The sequence below is a fragment of the Rhodnius prolixus genome, unplaced genomic scaffold, assembly GCF_049639745.1.
Source record: "Rhodnius prolixus isolate KJV_2025 unplaced genomic scaffold, Rpr scaffold_6, whole genome shotgun sequence".
Taxonomy (NCBI): domain Eukaryota; kingdom Metazoa; phylum Arthropoda; class Insecta; order Hemiptera; family Reduviidae; genus Rhodnius; species Rhodnius prolixus.
Window position 1 is genome coordinate 1,430,715 of NW_027411634.1, and position 22,833 is coordinate 1,453,547.

The 22,833-nt window shown below is 33.9% G+C and overlaps 1 protein-coding gene across 7 annotated transcripts in view; it reads left to right on the forward strand.

Annotated features, from left to right (window-relative positions):
• Positions 1 to 22,833, forward strand: part of LOC141460731 (trehalose transporter 1-like protein) — an 82,013-nt gene that overhangs the window by 24,603 nt on the left and 34,577 nt on the right. For 4 of the 7 annotated variants that reach the window (XR_012462328.1, XR_012462327.1, XR_012462329.1 and 1 more), the window contains exons 2-11: positions 8,023 to 8,164; positions 8,755 to 8,766; positions 11,942 to 12,077; positions 12,171 to 12,356; positions 13,231 to 13,329; positions 15,556 to 15,749; positions 16,105 to 16,317; positions 17,701 to 17,887; positions 18,007 to 18,188; positions 19,865 to 21,469. Coding sequence is in view for 1 of the 7 variants with exons in the window: in XM_074141002.1 (XP_073997103.1) it covers positions 8,023 to 8,164; positions 8,755 to 8,766; positions 11,942 to 12,077; positions 12,171 to 12,356; positions 13,231 to 13,329; positions 15,556 to 15,749; positions 16,105 to 16,317; positions 17,701 to 17,887; positions 18,007 to 18,188; positions 19,865 to 20,137 (1,624 nt within the window). In the remaining 6 variants the exon portion in view is untranslated. Of the gene's footprint in view, positions 1 to 7,902; positions 7,922 to 8,022; positions 8,165 to 8,754; positions 8,767 to 11,941; positions 12,078 to 12,170; positions 12,357 to 13,230; positions 13,330 to 15,555; positions 15,750 to 16,104; positions 16,318 to 17,700; positions 17,888 to 18,006; positions 18,189 to 19,864; positions 22,665 to 22,833 lie in introns of those variants that run through there. The other 3 variants (XM_074141002.1, XR_012462332.1, XR_012462331.1) reach the window with 3 other exon arrangements.

Below are 22,833 nucleotides of genomic sequence, written 5' to 3' on the forward strand. Positions count from 1 at the left end.
GAAAAACCCCACGAAGTAAACTATATGTTTTTTTTTTGGGGCCTAGTTTTCAAATTTTCCACCCCCGATGATGTATCTTTTCATTTTTGGCGGAGTTACGGCCTAAAACCTGATTGGGGTTTCATAAGGACCACTGGTTTTGACAATGATTATGAAAAATGCATAAAACACTGCAAAAAATGACGTTAACTCCGTTGTGATATCCCTAATATTTGTTGAGATATTTAAGATCAAAGTTACAGTTTTATCTATTCGTGAACGGTTTTCAATATTAATTTTCCACCAGAAATACACGTTTTGGGAGGTCCTCTGACTGCAGAAAATGTTTTTGGTGACGCAAAGTAAAAAAATAATAATTTAAGATTTTAAAGAATGTAGTGTAATGTAATGGTTGTGGTTGAATCAGGATAAATTTGTTTTATCATCAAATAATAGCAATCATCACATCAATTTAATGTACCCTGTATGCCAGACTTCTTCACCTGTGATTACGGTAAGCATCTCTTGCCAAGGATGGGAAAGAAGGATGATTCTATTCCACATTCTATTTAAAAAAAGCATTATGATGTATTAAGTATTATGCATACGTGTGATTCGAACTGGGGATCTCCCACATACAAAGCCACGCTCTTGACCACTAGACTAACACTCTTAGGAACTAGCGTGAATTACAAAATTGTACTAAAAGGATTGGCCTAAACTGGATGACGAGTAGAATGACGTCGTGAACAGAGTGTAAGAATGCATCCTCAGCGAGTGAATGCAATGCTCTGAATGAGATTGAGTGTCTCAACCCCTGGTCTAGCGAGCAGTGATGGCGAACCTATGACACGCGTGTCAGTGCTGACACGCATCTTCAAAGATAAAAAAAAATGGCCTAAACAGGATGACGAGTGGAGTGACGTCGAGAAGAGCGAGTAAGAATGAATCCTCAGTGAGTGAATGCAATGCCCTGAATGCGATTGAGTGTCCCGAGCGGTGGTCTGGCGTCCTTATACACTCTGATTGCTTTGGTAGCTTCTATTTTTCTGAACTAAATATAAACTATTTCTAAAAGGATTGGCCTAAACTGGATGACGAGTAGAGTAACGTCATGAAGAGAGAGTAAGAATGCATCCTCAGTGAGTGAATGCAACGTCCTGAATGCGATTGAGTGTCCCGACCCCTGGTCTAGCGAACAGTGATGGCGAACCTATGACACGCGTGTCAGTTTTATCTTCAAAGATAAAAAAAAATCATATTTCAAATATTTGTCTCTCATAACGGCCACAGTTGGTTATTAATAATAAATATTATTACTTACGTTAATAATAATTACTAATTTAATTCTGAAACCAGACGTGCATGTACAAGTATAATAATATTGCGTAACAAATATACATATTAAAAACATTTAAATACATTGTTTCAATATTGATATTAATGTAAAATGGCCAAATTCTGGAAACATGTACTTCGGGTATGCATCGATGATGATCGGCTATATTCGGCAAAAGGGACGCACTTGATCGCCATGTTACGTGGTTGGAAGATTTTTGTGATGTGTGACACGCCACGATCAAAATTTTGACACACCGACAACACTGGTCTAGCGAGTAGTTTTTGACGATCAACCCTCATACAACTGTCCTGCCGGAAGTTTTGAATTACAAATTACAATAAAATTTAATTACGTCATTTACGATACGAGAAATTCGTGTTATCATTTTTTTGGCGGATTTATCCGAATTAACATTTTTTTACCGGTCAAGTATTTTTAAGTATGGGATTATCTCTTAACGTGTTTATTTTTTCGTTCAATGTCTGTTTGTTCGTAGCTATTTTTTTTTTTTTTTTTTTTTTTCAAGTATTTCAGATATTGTTTATCTTCTAGAAAATGCAGAGTGGTACTTGAATAAAATCTCTGAAGTTCATTCACAAGTGTTTTCGAAAAAAGAAGTGCCACTTTATGTTAAATGTTTAGAATATTTTTTATTTTTAAAGAGTATTAATTGTTTTTAGGTACTTATTTATTTTTATTTTACATATTTCACTTCAAAAACATGTTTAGAGTTCTCCCTACAGGCGTGTCCCTTTAGGAGTGCGTGTTCACCATTAAATCAAAAACAGGAAGTCTTAGTATGATCAAATCTAATATTTGGTATAGATGCTACCTACTATAGGAGCCACCAGTTTAGCAAACCGGAAATTGCCACTTTTTCCTGAAATCAATTTTCAAAAACACATTTTCAAAAAAGTGGACATTTTACAGTTTAATTTTTTTTTTATTTTTTGGCGTTTTTCTCGAAAATGGGCTTGTGGCTGAATTTCTCCTTCAATTTTCAAATATAGGAAAACATATTTCGATGTAGGTTGATGGGTTATTTTTCTTTTTTAAATTCTTTATCGTGCCATATCACGATTGTAACACATCTGGTCTCGTCAATTATTTAATTGCTGTTTGTAGTATGTACATGTTTGGACAATTCTTAATTATTCAAAATGATAGACCTAGTTATTAAGATTGATATTGTCCATTATGGAATTTTTTTAAAAAAATTTTTTTAATTGATTTACAAGGATAAATATCATGAAACAGGAAGTAGGGTCAATTTGATTTCCTTTAACTCCTAAAAAAGAGAAAAAGATTTGCTATAGTTATTTTTTCTATGTTCTATGTTAAGGTTCGACCGGAAATGGTTCGTTCCTGTAGGTAATAACTTCCTACTTTAAGGGTTTTTATCCAGAACAGTTCGATCAAAAGTGATAAGGTGGGTATTTTTGGGAGGGGGTACAAGTTACAACGTCAATAACTGCAGTAAGAGGAAGTCTTGTGAGGTTCACACCCAGATTATATTATTTAAATTAAATTTCAATCCAAATTAAATATTAATTTAAGTAAATTTGAAGATTCAATTAATTTATTTGTTATAGAAAGGAAACCAGCCCAAGGATGTGTGTGTGTGATACCAGTATCATTCAATTAATTGATATTAACGAGTTGTGGTAACAACAGATCGTCCCATGTTTATGTGACCGAGTCTTGTTTTGTGTTGGAATATGTTCCCAGGGTGCAAGGGTCAAAGTGATTCGTTAAGTTCAATTAGATAGAAACTGATTCGTTCATCATGCTTTATTAAGGCTTATTGAAAAAAATACAAACAAATTCTTTCGATTTAAATCGATATTTTATTGAATGACGTAATTTTTGTTTTGTTTTCTTTATAACCTCTACCATGTTAATTATTGGTAGTTAAAACAAGAATCTTGGATCTAAGTACAAAGTTGTTGTTATGAGTGTTCATTTGTTTTTTTTGTGGTGCTCTGAGTTCGAAAAATGTGTGTTTTTTTTAGTTCGAAATGAATTATTATTACTTCATTTCCTGTACCGGCTGTAATTTTAAAATCTAATATTAGTTCCGTCCCCTCTCTAAACCTTACTTTCCTGGCCGCCGGTAACGCAGAGCTTGGTAACAGTAGCGAGAATGTTCTAAAAGTGGATTGTAGGATCTCTATTGATCAATAATATTCTAAAGAATTGATCTAATTGTATATTTGTTTGTATCGATACCAAAGTATTTAGAAGAGTGTTCGTACATAAATGTGCGTAATATTAAAAGAAAAATGAATTTTCGTAGAATAAACATTCTGAAAAAACGTGGTACCATACAATAACGTGTTACTTCCGGTAATATTTGGGCTGGAAAAGGATACCTACTCCGAAGAGCGTCCAATTCTGGAAAGGCTAGGCTCCGTCATTGACAACGTCATTCATCTGTGTTCTGAGTATGACACTCTTTGCGTACTTATCAGCAAGATGAAGAAATGCCAGGTTATGGATTACGTAATTTTATTAATCTGATTATAATTCAGTGTATATTACTCGCGAGTAAAAACCTTTTTACCATGATATACAAGTATGGGTAGACAAGCATTGATTCTTGTAGACGCTCTATGAACTATCATCTATTAAAGATTTAATCGTGACAGAAGATAGGCAAAAAAAAATAAATAAATAACTGCGCATGCTTAATGGAACAATGCGGTTAAGTTCTAAGAATCGATGGTATCTTATTTTAAAAGATTGAAGCCAATTTGTTACTTACTTGCAGTTCGTTGCCCTCATTGTTCTTGCAGATGTCCCCCACCTGGAACAAAAATTGTGCCAAAATTAGTGAATTGTGTATTTTTTCAATTTTGTATCCAAATAAAAGACCTGCAGACAGAGTTGTGTGCCATTTTTTTTCTTTTAGTAACCTTTTTTTTTGTGAATTTTAAACCTTTATTGATATACAGTTATGTGATCCTGTTACTTTTTTATACCCTCTCGTACGAAGAAATACTTCCTTTTGCTTTGAGCTCTTCTGAGCGTAAAAAAGTGAAATTTTTTCTGATTCATCTGTCTGCATAACCAGTATAAAATCAAAATAATGGTAAAAATGGTCCAAATTTTGTTATAACATTTGGGTACCAGAAGGAGATCTTGAAATAAGCTTTTCATCAAAAAATCGATCTAACTATCGGAAGTGCTCCTTTTACTGCATCGATTTTTACAGTTTTTATTGTAGCAATTTTTTCGCAAAATGCCTTCCGTTTGTTTTTTTGGTGCCGTTCTGCACTGAGCATGCATGTAATATGAGCTAAAGTTTCTTTCTAAAGTAGATCTTTAAAAAGATTCAATGTTGTAGACAGAGATTAATGAAAGTAGTGGTAACAGGAGTAGATAACATTTTTGATTAAAGGGATTATTATTTTTTTTTATTGTTGCGGGTTGTTTCATTGGAATTCATTCATAAAAAGGAGCATTTACCTTGTTTTTTTTTTAAAAGAAAGGATCTTAAATTGGGGCGGTTATGATGATGCAAGGATATTGGATGAAAGGCTTGGCAAGAATCCCACAGTTCCGGTTTATAATTTCATGTAGGTTTCAGTATTGAGTGGTATATTAGTCTTCAGTTTGACAGCAACAGGATTAAACATGTCTATAGTGGTCTGTAGAGTGTTCTGTACCTGGCTTTTAAGCCTACAACAGTGAGCCCACTGGTCAATGTAGATTCCAAGATGGTCCGTCCGTAAGGGAAAAAAGAAATATGGCGAAAACTGAAATTGGAGTGAAGGACTCCATCAACAGACAAGACAGAAGACACACCAACCCTGTAATGTAAAAATATTACTTTGTAAACTAGCCCTGAAGATGACCTAGTCCCTAGGTCGAAAGCTCGGCAAAATAAATTTGGCAATTATTTTTTCATCCTATTTAAACTAGGAATCAGTCACCAAAAAGAATGAACAGCTACTGAAATTAGAGCTAACTATAACATCTGATCTGCTGTAGAAAGTGGAGTGCTGTTATAGTTGTTATGTCCTGCATCTGTTCCCAACCCCAAGGCAAACTAATGAATGAATCTTCATACACATTTAAACATTTACTGATGCTTAAATGTTTACCCAATTTTAAACATAGCTGTAGATTTAGCTTTAAGCTACTGTCTTTACAACCTGAATTTGTATTTCAGCATAAACATGGCTGAAAAAATCTAGATCAGTACATAAGTTCGGCATTATCTAAATTAAAAATCACGTTTTTTCCTTTTTGATGACCCTCCACTCTATAAATTATAGATAATCTGCTCTTAAAAAAGAAGATGTATGATGTGGAAGATGTAATTCAATCAAGTTTAAGTATTAAGTAATTTCATATTTTATTACCTAATTAATAAATATATATTAATCACATAGAATAAGAAAAACAAACAATATGTCTGATTAATTCAGAGTTGAAGTTATAGTTCCAAATAATCTCACTAGGTAGCAGCTGCTACTGATTAACATTTCAGTTCATTATGATTATATTGGAACAGCTGATATACGAGGGTCGTTTGAAAAGTCCGTGCAAAAATAAAAACTACTTAATTTTTTGGGGTAAACCTTTTTTATTTTTCAACATAGTCTCCTTTTAGGCTTATACACTTCGTCCAACGCTGCTCTAGTTTGTTGATCCCTTCCGAATAATAGGATTTGTCCAAGTCTGAAAAGTAGCCATTTCTGTAATCACCTCCTCGTTTGAATAAAATCTTTTTCCCGCCAGCCATTTCTTCATATTGGGGAACAAATAGTAGTCCGAGGGAGCCAAGTCTGGAGAATAGGGGGGATGTGAAACGAGTTGGAACCCTATTTCCATTAATTTTGCGACCACAACTGCTGAGGTGTGAGCTGGTGCGTTGTCGTGATGGAAAAGGACTTTTTTGTGGGCCAATCGTGGGCGTTTTTCTTGCAGCTCGGTTTTCAAACGGTCCAATAACGATGAATAATATGCACCTGTAATAGTTTTACCCTTTTCCAGATAGTCGATGAGGATTATTCCTTGCGAATCCCAAAAGACAGTCGCCATAATCTTTCCGGCCGAAGGAACGGTCTTCGCCTTTTTTGGCGCAGATTCCCCCTTGGTAACCCATTGTTTAGATTGTTCTTTGGTCTCAGGAGTGTAGTGATGTATCCATGTTTCATCCACAGTGACGAAACGACGATTAAAGTCCTGCGGATTCTTCTGGAACAGCTGCAAACCGTACTTGCAACACTTCACACGATTTCGTTTTTGGTCAAGCGTGAGCAATCGCGGCACCCATCTTGCGGATAGCTTTGTCATCTCCAAATGTTGATGCAAAATATTATATACCCGTTCATTCGAGATGCCCACAGCACTAGCAATCTCACGCACCTTCACTCTTCTGTCATCCATCACCATATCATGGATTTTATCAATGATTTCTGGAGTAGTAACCTCAACAGGGCGTCCAGAACGTTCAGCGTCACTTGTGCCCATATGGCCACTCCGAAAATTTTGAAACCACTTATAAACTGTTCTAATCGAAGGTGCAGAGTCACCATAATGTTTATCAAGCTTCTCTTTAGTCTCCTGAGGCGTTTTGCTTTTCATAAAGTAGTGTTTAATCAACACACGAAATTCTTTTTCGTCCATTTTTTGAAAATCACTTGACTTCCTCGATTCAAACGAATGCCAAACACAAAGAAATAGACCGATCTGGCTGAAACTTGGTGGGTGTTCTTCCAAGAGATGCTACTAACTAAACATAACCTCGATACGCGCCAGTAGTGCTATCTCTCTGACTTTGTACGGACTTTTCAAACGACCCTCGTAATAGAGCAAGGGCGGCCTAAACCGAGGCCCACATGTGGACCCGCGTTGAATAATTTTATGGCCCGCAAGATTCATTTTTTTTTTTATTATATCCAAATAGAGCTGATTGACTTAACATGTAATAATTGAACTTAAACCCATTTTTAAAACATCAAAATCAAAATAGATTTTTATAATACTTATGTCACGGAAAAAAATGAAAAATTTTCTAATTTGAGAAATCTTTTGTAAGTGCATTGAGGACGCAATTACAACTGTGCATCGTTTTTAAAAGAAAATAAAATTTCCCAATCATAAATTTACATTGTAAACATTCAGAAAATATGTACATTTATAGTATTCCCACTTTCTACCTCAATTTTAAAATCAAATATAAGGTGATAAATCTCTGCGAGAACACAGGCAAATATAGTATTCATTTACCTCTACAATTATGCTGAATTCCCGGTATTTCAATTTTTTTTTTAAATTTTTTAATATTAGTTTTCTTGGAAACCACTAATCAACGCAATCTTAGAGATGAGAAAAAAGAAAAAAAATTCTTGGTGATAAATTAGAGACTTACGAGCAGTCATAAATATTATGTAAAGAGGTGATAAGAGATGTTTATTATTTTGGGCATTAAATATGTAATATAACATGCTATCTATATTTAGGCAAGAGATGCAAGTAAAATGAAATTAGGTCATAATTAAATTAAATCTCTTTTTAATTTCCGATTTCGGGACCCCACCGGAACTATCTATTTTATGTTTCGTTGTGTTAAGAACCACGGATTGGTCTGTGTGTATTGTTAATAAATTATAAATAAATACATTTGTAAATCTATAACTCTTATTCATTCAAATAAATTTCCTGCATATTTGGTTTGTTTCTGTTTGTAGAAAATCCCCGGAAACGGAAATATTTATAAAACAAGAGAAAAAAGAAGAAACAGCAACAGATGTTGCAGCGTCAGTATTTGATCTTAGATTCGATCCTGCTAGCCAAGAGAATAAGAGAACAAAGAGAAAGTTATATCCTCAGGTAAGGGTTATTCATTGTCTTTAATCCATATTACACAATTTGTTACAACCATATTTTTTTGTAACCATTAAAATAATGTGTTAAGTTTAAAATAAACAGTGGGGAGGTAATTTTAGAAATTTTTTATAAACACAAGTTGCATGTTAAAATTATAAAAATTTCGAATCGAATGACATCAAGGCATCAAGAATGTTTTTCGAAAAAGCCGTATTTCTCGAAATTTATTTAATCTATGTTGTGCAAAAACTTTACAGCTATAAAGGAGGATTTTCTCTATATTTTAAAGAAAATTTGGGAATTTTATCTTTTATAGAAAAAGAGGCAAAAATTGTCAAAGTTGAGTGTTTTTCAACGTTACGCTTTTTCGCGCACTTTTTCACGATCAACCCTTTGTACAGCTGGCCCTACCGCGACAGTTTTAATCACTTCATTCGCCACTTTTAAGATTAAGGTTATCACATTAGGAAGGTTGCAAAAAATAGGTTGTTATTATCTACTACTTTAGTGAATATTACCATTAACTCAATTTTTTCTTTTCTCTCTAATGTTGTTGTCTCACTATATAATTTGTTCACTGTAAAATTACTCAGGAATGTGGTAACGTAAGTACTTTCTATTACTTTGCTTATTTAGTTAGTGGCTTAGATTTGAATTCAAATTTTATTAATTATTTTAAAATTTGTTAAATAACGGCAAGAATTTGCCACAAATAATACAGATGGCTGTACTGTAATTATAACTCTTACTGAGTAAATTAGGTACCCAGAAGTGGAGGTACGCCACTTAAGGAGATTTCATGATTTTAAAACTCACTAGACTAGATTCACTCATGAATAAATCACGAGACGATTGATTGCTTAAGACGTGTGGAAAGATTGATCGGAAACTGAAGCTTTGCACTTAGAGATTGTCCTGTGGAACTAAAGTTACGTCACATTTGGAAATGACGTAATAAAGGTAATTTTGGAATGATTCGGTTGGATTTTATACATTGAGGATTATGCGAAGGGCTTTTTATTGTAAAGTTTAGAGTCGTGGCTGGTTGGAATACCATTACAATTCGATTCGAATATTCGTATCGTATTATGTACCAGTCGCCAGTTTGTGCCGGCTGTGGTTAGTCCAATGAGACTGTGCAGCACTTAGTAGAGGTGTGTCCAGTTTATTCTACTAAAACTAGATTTCTCGTCTTCGGGAGGTTAAAAGTCTCCCTACCGGAGATTGTGGCATCTCTGGTAATCTACCAGAACTTCCTAGGTTTATTCCAGTGCACTGTGGCGATTGAGTCGCCATGCTCCCTAGTGTCCTGTTGCTACTTTATTAGTTTATTATATTAGCATCTGGCAACCTTTAGCCGGATTTGTTGTTTTAAAGCCCCGGTATCTCTCATGTGATGAGAGGTGGGCGGGGAACAATGGGCATTTTTGATTGCCTGCGTTCCTTCCCCTTTTTGGTGGAACCGCCCTTCTAATACAATCTAATCGTATTATGAAATGCCTAATATTTCAAGCTGGCTTTACGTCAACTACCTAATTAGAAGTAGTGGACTGAGGAGACTAGTGAACCTTAGCCACTAAATCAAATCCAAGGTTTTCCGGGCCACCTTTCTTATCGTACTAGTTGCATATCATGAAAATCTTTATGAAAATTATATTTCCCCCCCGAAAATTAGGTTTAAGGGCACTCCTGGTTGAAGGGGGTAGTTATTTATTAATAAAAATCAAATACGAGAACAGAATTTTCCGTATTCGAAGAAAATCTGCTGATCCGGAAATGCTACTTTACTAAATAGAATTTTCCGTATTCGAAGAAAATCTGCTGATCCGGAAATGCTACTTTACTAAATAGAATTTTCCGTATTCGAAGAAAATCTGCTGATCCGGAAATGCTACTTTACTAAATAGAATTTTCCGTATTCGAAGAAAATCTGCTGATCCGGAAATGCTACTTTACTAAATAGAATTTTCCGTATTCGAAGAAAATCTGCTGATCCGGAAATGCTACTTTACTAAATAGAATTTTCCGTATTCGAAGAAAATCTGCTGATCCGGAAATGCTACTTTACTAAATAGAATTTTCCGTATTCGAAGAAAATCTGCTGATCCGGAAATGCTACTTTACTAAATAGAATTTTCCGTATTCGAAGAAAATCTGCTGATCCGGAAATGCTACTTTACTAAATAGAATTTTCCGCATTCGAAGAAAATCTGCTGATCCGGAAATGCTACTTTACTAAATAGAATTTTCCGTATTCGAAGAAAATCTGCTGATCCGGAAATGCTACTTTACTAAATAGAATTTTCCGTATTCGAAGAAAATCTGCTGATCCGGAAATGCTACTTTACTAAATAGAATTTTCCGTATTCGAAGAAAATCTGCTGATCCGGAAATGCTACTTTACTAAATAGAATTTTCCGTATTCGAAGAAAATCTGCTGATCCGGAAATGCTACTTTACTAAATAGAATTTTCCGTATTCGAAGAAAATCTGCTGATCCGGAAATGCTACTTTACTAAATAGAATTTTCCGCATTCGAAGAAAATCTGCTGATCCGGAAATGCTACTTTACTAAATAGAATTTTCCGTATTCGAAGAAAATCTGCTGATCCGGAAATGCTACTTTACTAAATAGAATTTTCCGTATTCGAAGAAAATCTGCTGATCCGGAAATGCTACTTTACTAAATAGGATTTTCCGTATTCGAAGAAAATCTGCTGATCCGGAAATGCTACTTTACTAAATAGAATTTTCCGTATTCGAAGAAAATCTGCTGATCCGGAAATGCTACTTTACTAAATAGAATTTTCCGTATTCGAAGAAAATCTGCTGATCCGGAAATGCTACTTTACTAAATAGAATTTTCCGTATTCGAAGAAAATCTGCTGATCCGGAAATGCTACTTTACTAAATAGAATTTTCCGTATTCGAAGAAAATCTGCTGATCCGGAAATGCTACTTTACTAAATAGAATTTTCCGTATTCGAAGAAAATCTGCTGATCCGGAAATGCTACTTTACTAAATAGAATTTTCCGTATTCGAAGAAAATCTGCTGATCCGGAAATGCTACTTTACTAAATAGAATTTTCCGTATTCGAAGAAAATCTGCTGATCCGGAAATGCTACTTTACTAAATAGAATTTTCCGCATTCGAAGAAAATCTGCTGATCCGGAAATGCTACTTTACTAAATAGAATTTTCCGTATTCGAAGAAAATCTGCTGATCCGGAAATGCTACTTTACTAAATAGAATTTTCCGTATTCGAAGAAAATCTGCTGATCCGGAAATGCTACTTTACTAAATAGAATTTTCCGTATTCGAAGAAAATCTGCTGATCCGGAAATGCTACTTTACTAAATAGAATTTTCCGTATTCGAAGAAAATCTGCTGATCCGGAAATGCTACTTTACTAAATAGAATTTTCCGTATTCGAAGAAAATCTGCTGATCCGGAAATGCTACTTTACTAAATAGAATTTTCCGTATTCGAAGAAAATCTGCTGATCCGGAAATGCTACTTTACTAAATAGAATTTTCCGTATTTTTAAATTTTCTCGCAACTGATTTCTAGAATTTTTCTTTTCTTTTAAGGAAACTTTTTTTTTGGGAAAATTCGATTAATACTTCGAAGTACTTCTAAGAAGGAGTTGTGGGTAGATTTTTCTTTTCTTTTTTTTTTTCATAAGGGAATGTGAGTTTGAGTGTTTCTCATCAGACATGATCTTGAATCTCATCCTGGGCAATGATATTAATCTCCCATTCTTCTTTTGCTACCACAGATTCTTGCATGCATAGCAGCCGCATCATTTCATCTACCCGTTGGAATCGTAGTTGGATATTCAGCCATACTTATCCCACAATTAGAAGCAGAAGATACAGAAATACCCGTTACAAAGGCACAAACATCATGGATTGGTTAGTGCTTTTATCTAGGGATGTAGCAGATTGCAAGCTAGTGGATAAGATTAGTGCTTGGGCGAGACAATAATGAAAATTCTTCTGTTGCAGCCAGTCTTGCAGTGATGGTAGTGCCCGTTGGAGCGCTGCTTACCGGTTACCTGGTGGACTGTATAGGAAGGTTGAACACCATACGAGTCGCCTGTATCCCGTACATCATTGGCTGGATACTGATTGCTGTAGCCAATAATATTACTATGCTGTACATTGGTAGATTTCTGACTGGATTCGCTCTTGGTAAATGATTTTGTTTTTCTACTAAAGTAAGGGAAGGTATTCTGATCGTACTGGTTTCCGATTCTGCGTTTTTAACCGAAAATATTCGGTTTGTGATTTAGGACTCTCTTCCTTGCCCTCACTGTTTTGGTCTACACCGGAAGTACCACTTAAATGAATAAATTTTTCCTGGTCAGCTGGTGTCCCGTGGGAAAGTATTTCCCTTTTCCCTTGTTTTTTATCATCTACCAATCCACCTACACAAAGCTTCACAAAAGCAGATTGGACTTTATCTGCGCATCCCTAGCCACTCCTTAGCACACTTAACCTTGAACAACATCTACCAACCTTCGGAACAGTGATTTCGAAGACGAAATAACCTTCAAACTGAGGAGTGCCATCTTTTCTTCAGTTTTTATAAAAATCTTCCTTACTGCCAATGCGTTGATACAATGGAAATGCCTCTAGGACTCAACATAGACAAATCTTGACTTGGAACCCACATTTACTAGACTAAAACGAAACTAAGTGGAAAAAAGGGTCACTACCTGCTCAAGCGACTGCTGGACCAGCTCTAATTATCAAGTCCTACTCTACAATCTTCTCCTACTACCAATTTGGACTTATGGGCTCAAGTTTTGGGATTTATCTAATATCTTCCCATCTCCAACCCCATCAACACAGAATCCAACATCCATTCCAATATTCAAACCCCATTCATCAATGACCTTATCGTTGAATGACGCGTTATCTTGGGAATTCTACTCCCTTTTAGCACATGATAGCCGGTTCTTTAAACCCACCAATTTGTAAACTTTACCTCTTTCTTTACTTTGACTTTGCAAATCCTTCATCACAAAATAATTCTCTTTTCTTCTATTATTTTTCTTTCTAGCAATGGGTCCCAGTCCCGCTATTGTCTACATAACGGAAGTAGCTTCACCGGATCTCAGAGGTTCGTTGATTTGTATGGGTCCTTCCATGACATCACTTGGTAAGTATGACGTCACTTTTTATAGATTAAAAAGAAAAATGTCTTGAATACTTTTTATTTTTAAATAAAAAACTCACTTCATTTTTAATTTTTTGAAAATTATATTCTTTCGAGAAAACATTATTTTTAATTTTTTTTTTTTTTTTTGTATTCACAATTTTTTTTATTAATGAATCAGCTAATTACTGAACAATTACAGATGAGTTTGCTACGTAATTATTCGCAAATGGGAGCCAAGCTGGAAACAGCAGGCTCTAGCTCTACATACACTACCCATTCACTCTTGAAACTTCCATTCTGATGAAAAAATTTCGCTTCCGGTGTGCGTTTCGCAATAAGATACGAGGTATTAAGTTATGGAAAAAGATGTAGCCTTTTTATTTTTTATTTTTTATTTTTCTAAAATTATTTTGTCTCTTTTTCTATAATCAAAAAATGGTAATTAAAAGAATAATCTCAAAAATCAATACGTGCTACATTTTTTTTAATTTTTGAAACTAAAAAACTGCCAAAGAATCAAAAATTTTTGAATTCAATTTCTATTTTCTATCTTTTCATTTTCCCTCCAAATTTAATTTTTCTTCTTTTAAAACTTCAATTAATTTTTTTTTTTTTTGAACAATTTTATTATTATTAATGTTATTGGTATGTCCTAAGAGCGCAGCATCTGAGCCAAATCTGTTTTTCTTTTATCCCTACTATTCAAACCGCTCTAATAACTCGTAAAACTTCTGTAGAGCCTGCATTCTCCACAAGCATTATTATTTTTCAAAAAGGCTATAACAGATGTTAAGGTTATAAATACAAAGTTTTTCATGAATGCGCATGATTGAGGATGTAAATAAATCTATTTTTGGTGCAACCCGCCAAAAACATGGTTCACTTACAACGTGAAAGTTTTTTAAGTTAAACATCGCCTAAATAAAAAAAAGCCAACTTGAAGCTTAGCCTAATGTTCCATATTTTTTATTGTGACTTTCAAGGGTTAATTTATAAAAAAATCCCTATAAATAGGTTTTTCGGGTAGAAAGACCCCTAAAAATTTCATTAAGCTGAGTTCAGGGGCTGGAGGTGCTTCGTCACAGCCATTTTTAATCATTTTTCGACCTCAAAAAAATTTTTTTTTTGCCTTCAAGCACATTCAATAGAACGGTCAAACCATATATCGACTTATTTTCGATCTAGAATAATTTTATAAAAATGTTTGAATAAAAAATTTTGTGAGGAAGTTAACACGCCCTTGTAAGGAATAGTCCGTGTGAGTTCCTATTATTATGATTATTTTAATGATTTAAGGCGCGTCAACATCTCAGGTTATTTGGCGCCCGGAGCTTTATTTCAGTGCATTGCCCGGCTTTCGAACAGTGTTCTCTCGTTACTGTCCATCACCGGACAGTGAAGAAGCTTCTAGGAAGAGAAAATCTAAGAGTCAGCAGCTGGATTCAAACCCGGGACTTCCGCGTGGGAATCCAATAAGCTAACCGCATAGCTAATCCCTTCCCCCTTATTTTTTTTATTTTTTTTTATTTTTTTTTTTTTGGCGCATCAACAGCTGAGGTTATTAGCGCCCGGAGCTTTTTCCAGTGAACTGCCGGCCTCCGGACAATGTTCTCTCGTTACAGACAACACTGTCCATCACCGGACAGTGAGCTGTAAGAAGCTCCTAGGAAGAGAAAATCTAAGGGTCAGCTGCTGGATTCGAACCCGGGACCTCCGCGTGCCCTTCCCCCTTATTATTATTATTATTATTATTTAACTTAAGGCATGTCAGCATCTAAGGTCATTGGCGCCCGGAGCTTTATTTCAGTGCACTGCCGGCTTCCGGTTCTCTCTTTACAGACAATACTGTCCATCATCGGAGCTGTTTAGCAGCTCCTAAGAAGAGAAAAATCTAAAGCAGTGTGGATTCGAAACCACTTGGCAATCCAGTACGCTATCTACTGAGCTAATCTCTTCCCTGCTATTATTTGTTTATTATTAAACTGTATTTTAAAGATTTTAATCAATTTCGTTTTCATTTAACTAGATATCCAATTCTTTTCCAATACTCTTTTTGTAACATCTTGCGTAATTTTATTCCATTTAATTGAACATTAGTTAAAAAAATACATTTAATTGTGTATTGATTGAGCCAATAAGTAATCAATCAATCTCTTCTAAATCCTCAATTGATTAAACTAAATTATTAATGAGTTATTTTCTTCCCATGTGTGTGTTTTCGCGTAGGTATGTTATTCATTTACATAAAAGGCTATATGATTCACTGGAGGACGATAGCCTGGATTGGCATTGGCTACTGCCTAATTCCTTTGGTATTGATGTTACTCTGGGCTCCAGAAAGTCCTGCTTGGCTGGTTTCCAAAGGGAAAAATGAAAAAGCTTTAAAAGCGTACAAATTTCTAGCCAGAGCGGAAACTGAGGTTAGCTTTTTTAATTTTTACGTGTGTTTGTGTGACAAAGAAAAACGATGAAATTTAGAATTTGTTATTTCGTTCAGGTGCCATCCCAGGTTACGACAATAAAGATTTAGTCAAAATAGGTCCATCGGAATTATTATTTTACTGAAACTTTACGTCTTTTTTTTTTCTCCAAAATTTTCTCTAATCTTGATGTTGTAAACAATTGGGAAAGGGCCACGGTTAAGCTCGTATCTCTAACGTGCCATTTTAGTGCATTTATGTGTAAAAAAAAAATATATGGCGCGAGATCTTCTTTTTTTCAAATAATAAACAAATTCTATTTGTTAATAATTTGTTTGTTTGTTTATTTGTCCAGGAAGGCCTTGCAGAGAAACAGCTGGCGAATGCACAAAAAGAACACAATTCAAAAAAAACATCTGGAAAAGAGTCTTCTGTAATTGTAAAACTATTCAGAGGTTTTAAGAAACCAACCGGTTATAAACCATTATTTATATTGGTCGTGCTGTTCTTTTTTCAACAGTATGCTGGCATCTATATCACGATATTCTATGCTGTTACATTTTTTGATGTTAGTGATAAAGATTTTATTTATTTATTTATTTTGTGTTTATTTTAAAAGGCTGAGAGGAAGTCAGTAAAATGTTGCCCATATATTATATTTCATGGCGGTTATTGCACTGTTTCTGTGTAACAACTTCCCGACTAACTGGCAACATTTGGAAACCCTGTTATCGTCTTCTAGGCACACCCTTTACAGAAGAATAATACTGCTAATCAAACTTTTTCGAGTTGAATTCCCGACTCTCCATCATTTCCATGCATCTAGGTACTTTTCCAGCTGCAATAGCGGCTTGATGTCAGTCAGCATGTCTAAAGAAAAGCGAAAAAGAAAGCTGAGGAGTCTTGGGAAATATAGAAAACTTCTGTGATGAAAATGCAAAACTTGAGAGCCCAGGATATATGATACTATTCCAACCAATTGATCCACATTTTTACCTCCTCTTTTCCCTATCTTAAGGAAGGTTTTGGTAATCGTGCTCATTTGAGATTTTGAGATTTCACTTGAAATATCGGTCTTAGATCAATAGAGTTTGATTAGATTACAATTTTTTACAAAATGGTCCGTCCGTAAGGAAAAAAAGAAATATGGCGATAAACTGAAGTTTTATATTAGAGCTTAACTATAACAGAGAATACCACAAAATCAGTCAACCAAGAAGTACTATTTTAATGGTTGAATTTTCCAATTATTTAAGCTTTTCTTAAATTACGTACTCGTAATTTAAGGTACTTAAGCATCATGTACTCGCTTATTTAGATAGCTAAGTATAATAACCTTGAAGGTCCTCTGTTTTGCCAACTAATCTGCCTGTTCATTATCTTCTATTCAGTTTAGTTCTTTCTTCAAGCACAATGTTTTTCCATAACTTATTCTATGTTCCAAAATAATTGATTTGGAATCAATAAGGGTAACTAGGGAAGGAATTATCTGGGTGATTAAATTCCCGGGTTCGAATCCAGTTGGTGGGCCTTAGATTTTTTTCTCTTTCAAGGAGCTTTTTATAGCTCACTCTTCTCATAGTGCTATCTGTAACACTGTCTGGAGGACCGGTAGTGCACTGAAAAAAGCTCCGAGCGCCAAACTGTAGGTTTCCTGCTTTAGCAAGGTTAATCTTCTTAGGATTCAATAGTAAAAACACCATATCCCAGGATCATCATGATGATTGTAAATCGAGCTGTGGAAACGCAGGATACGCCTTAACGATTTTTCATTTCTACCACCAGGCGTCTTCAGTTTCTTCTTTTGTGTAAATGATTGTCGAAACCATAATGTTTGTTATATGCATGATTAATTTTGATAATTTATGCCTAACCCGATTAATTTTTTCCAATCATTATCTCCTAATTTAATTAATTCCTTATAATTTTCTTATTTAAATTATCCTTACAGGAAATTAAGAGTGGCCTTGATCCCTATATTTCTACAATCTTGATCGGAACGATTCGAATGTTATTTGGACTGCTCACTAGTGCCTTATTGAAGCGATTTGGTCGGCGTACATTATGCATATTTAGTGGTTTAGGTATGGCGATAACATTGTTTGTTTCTGGATATTATACGTATATGATCCATACTGGTGAGTTATAAATTATTTGTCTGACGTATTGAATCTTTTTTTATTTTTGTGATTTTACCCCAATAATTTCTTATCAAACTTCAATAACTTTTCTTTAAAAAAACAAAAACAAATTCCAGGACAAATGGAGAAAAGTTTTGTACCAGTTTTTTGCATACTATTATATATGTCGTTAAGTGTGATTGGATTGATGACAATACCGTGGACAATGTCTGCAGAATTGTTTCCGTTAGAGATTAGAGGTCTTGCTCAAGGTACCATTGTATCGTTGGCACATATAATCATGTTTTCCGCTTTGCAGGTGAGAAAAGTTCATTTATTTATTTATTTTTACTACTTAGATAAAGAAAAGTATTGTGATCATGAAAAAGTTTCGTATATGATTTCCCACCGGAAATATTCTTTTGAGGTCCTCGAAGGGCTCAAAGACGGAACATCGTAGAAGGATGAACCTTTATACAATATTTTGATTTTTTACGTTTCCGGTCTTACTAAGGGAATAGACTGCATCTTATCTTAGATAAAAATTCTACAGCCTTAAGTACCTCTTTCTTCTTCTTAAATGGCGCTACAACTCATGAAGAGTCTTGGCCTCCTCAAGAGTGCCCGCCAGGCGTCCTCTTTCCTGCGCAGCCGCCCTCCAGTTACGGAATCCTAGCATTGCCAAAGCATCTCTTGCCACACAGTCCTGCCATCGCGTTCTTGGTCTGCCTACCCTCCTGGGACCTTGTACGCTACCATCCATAATTTTTTGGGGGGGTATTTCTTCATACCCTATCCTTGCCACGTGCCCTGCCCATCGCAGTCTTCCGAGTTTTACAATTTTGACGATATCCGGTTCCTTGAACAAAGCAAATACCTCCCGGTTTTTCCTGATTCTCCAGTTCTGTCCCATCACGTACCAGGGCCATAAATTCTACCTAGAACCTTCCGCTCGAATACCGCCAAGGACCTCTCATCTACTTTTGACATGGTCCATGCTTCGGAGCCGTACAAAAGCACTGGCCGGATCAACGACTTATACATTTGAATTTTCGTGCTGCGGAAGATAAGCTTGCTTTTGAGATGTACTTTACTAGGCCAAAATAGCACCTATTTGCGGCCATAATTATTCTTTTAACTTCCAGGCTCTCTTGATTTTCACTACTAACTAGGGACCCTAGATAGCCAAACTCATTAACCGTCTCGAATTTGTAGTGCGCAATCGTCAACTGCTGTTCCTGGTTGGTAGAGCTATATCCCGTGCGCATATATTTTGTCTTTTAAGTACCTCTTTACTGAATGATTTTTTCCTATTTTTTTGTAGGAGATTTTTTTTTCAAAATTTGCCCCAAAGATTCCGTTTCAATTTTAGATGATTATTATACTCCGGGATATCTAAAATTTTAATTTGAAATATCTTAGATAGGCTGCTCTCTAAAGTACCATTATAGTAAAATGATGCCCTTATGTCCTATCCTGTCCTGTTCATTATAAAAAAAAACCTAAGTTTGAAAAAAAGATGAATTTTTAAAGACGAAGTTTAAAATAAAAATATGGTGAAAGAATAATTGTAGTTAAGAAAAAGTGGTGCGAGTAAAAAAAAAATATTACATTAACTGGTTGGTGGGACGAAGATGCAGTTTGCATTTATTACAATAATCTGAGTGGCATCGCTCCTCGTAGCAAGATGCTGGGATAAAGTTGTAAATTATGTGAGAATTTATGGAGGAGAGCGGATGCCCCAAGTTGGTGGGACGAAGATGCAGAGTGTGAAAGTGAAAGTAAAAATAAAATAAAACTTAGTTATTTCTAAAATTATTTGTATACTTAAATAATTTCATCTCGTTATATTAAATGATGTTCTTCAACGCTGTCATCTAATATAATTATATTATAAATCAGATTACACATTTTTTGAACTAATAAATATTTCTATTAAAAAGTCCAATTTTAAAATGGTTTCCTAACGTTTCTCTTTATCTTTTTTATTTACAGGCATATCGAAGAATGTCTGATACACTTGGCGGATCATACGGTGTTCATTGGTTTTTCGGCGCCATGTCATTTCTATCAGTAATATTTGTCTACATATTCCTACCGGAAACTCATAGGAAAATGTTATCCGAAATACAAGACTATTTTGAACATAATACAATTTATTTAAATTCAAAAAAACGATCAACGCAAACACCCACTCCAGTGGTAGGTAATGGTACTACACCTACAGCTACTGCAGCTAAACCATCAAATAATAATCAAAATATTTAAACAAAAAAGTAATATATTTATATAATTTTTGTATTATATAATTAATAAGCCCTTTTTATTATGATTATTTTATGTTCTCTTAAAAAAAAGAAGAAAACTTTGTACGTATAACTTTCTCTAAATCTCATCCTTTGGATTCTTATATATTGTTTTCTCTAAATAATTTAAATTATAATGGCATATAAATTAAAAATAAAATGCCAAAATCAAATTTATATTTTGTAGGAATAAGTATATAAAACGTATGTGATCTCGTATGTAGTTCGATTTTTTTTTTTTTAATTTATTTTAACTTATATTGTTTAAGTTTGAACGAAGGAGATTCAAAAACTAATTATGTAACCCAATTTTTTCTTAAAACGAAAAACAAGAAAAAGTAAAATTAACTTAACCCAAAAATTTTTTTATTAAAAGCAATATAAAGAATTTTCTTGAATTTTATCAGACGTTTATAAAGTTTTTGATTAAAAACAGAGCTTCCCAGATTAATGCGATTTAAATAGCCATAGATTTGTAGAAGTAAAAAATAAATTCTTAAAAGTTTGTATTATAACTTTTGATTATAATTGATCAGTAAACTGCAATAATTAAAATTAAAAGTGCTTAAAAAGTAACTCACCTTTTACAAAATCTTACAGTCTGTGAAAAAGTGGTGACAAGAAAAATGGAGCTCACTTTTTTGTAACTCTAAATTTAAACTAGAACATCTTTTTTTAAAAAATAAGAATGTAACACACAATTTACTTTTCTTTAACTTTTAATTTGTAACTAGACTATTAAATTAGAAATCTGATTTTAAACGTTTAAATATTGAAAGAAAATTGGATAAGGCACAGCAAATTACGAATTTAAAAAAGGAAACTAATCAGATTACGTCATTGGTGCAATGCCTAAACTATTAACTTCCTAGGAATACATAAAATTTAAAACATTCTAAAATAAAAATTTGAAGTAAAATTAATGTAAATAAAAGTTAATTTTTTAGAATAAAAAGTTATTAATTGTAAAACTAATTACTTTGTAAATGTTAAAAAAAAAAGTTTATATAAAACATTCATATATTTGCATGTTTGTATATAATTTGTATAATACTTAATTGGTAACCAGAGTTAATTAAGTGTAACCTTAAAATTTAAACGCTGAGTGGTGGCTGATGGGTAATTTATCATATCTCCGCGGTGATTTCATATTTTTTTTAACTACTACATTATGAAAAAATCATGAAGAACTTGAAAAAAATACTTAGTAACTGCTTATAGTGGTGTTTAATGATAATGGATGTTTAAAGAGCTTAAATAGCCTCAAAAAATCAAATTTAGCAAAAAGCATTACGTAAGTTGCCGAAATTTCTTATTACTCATTGTATTTTAATAGTTTATTGGTTTCTGACTAAAATCCAAAAAGAAAAGATTTAAAATCAGATTTCTTAGTCTATACTTAAAAAAAATAAGTAAGAATCCCTTACAATTTAAACAAATCAGTATTTGTTTTTAGTTTAAAGTTATGTTTTATATTTTTCTATTTTTTTTTTTTTGTGTCGAGAAAAATTTGTAATCATGTCCGAGTTCTGTGTGCGGTTTAAAGATATTTTATATCTATTTGTGTCTAATTTTTTCTCATTTCAAAAGTTAATTGGAATGGTGTACGAGAGGTTCAAATTTGAATCAAAAGAAATTATTACATCCATTGTTGATTTCTTTGAGGGCCGATTTAAGAATTTCGTTTATTAACATGGAAATTATTAGGGCTCTTTAATCGAAACTCTCTGTGGATAAGGGTCCTAAGATGAAGTTGAAAATTAGTTGATGTGATGTACTCTTTTTTTGGAATAGAATTTTTATTTTGCATAATTTTACTTCCTTGGACTTACTTCTAAATTATTCTCGTTCAGTATTCCTCAGATTTTAGAGGCTGTACTGTACTTCTAAATACTCTTAAAATTATTTCATACAATTCAAGATCTAACCAATATCTTTGGATGGCTAGTTCATCCTTTCCTATAAAGATAGCAACAGCAGCTTGGTTGTGGGTAATAGTGGTTCACTGTCATCCCAAATTTATGGATCAAATTCATGTTGGGATCTCTTTAAAGAGGGAGGATTAGCCTTTTTAATAGATTAGCCATTTTAAACGAAATCAAGGAGTTTCAAGAATTGCAGAATCATCGATCAGAATTTTCCTATCCTTATGAAAAATTTGTTACGCATTAACCAATCATAAAAATAAGTAGCAAGCATAGAGCCCCATAAAACAAACCTTCATTACATACAAATATGGGAAATACTTATATAGTTTCAAACAGATTCATTAAGCTCCATCATTACTGCTAATAAACTGTTTGCAAAGAAGTAGGGTTTGTTTTTAAAAAAAATTTGTCCCCCGCATCATTGACTATAATTTACCTACCTGGGAGCGCAAGTAAATAATTCGGCAGAAGATTCAAATGTGTAATTTTGTTTGAATTTGAAATCTTATGGTGTTTTCACTGAAAATTTTATGTTTAAATTAGTTTGCCCTTGTTATTCTTATTTCAATCCGTGTGAGATAATCCCAGAGTGATTACTGTCTTTTTTTGGAGTGTCTGTTGTTAAGTTTGAGTTTATTAGGCTGAGGTGTTTCTTAGGGAAGTTGGTATCCCTTTGAAACCAGACAGGCCACAGATCTTCCTTTCTGGGATTTTTTTCGTAAAAGTTAAT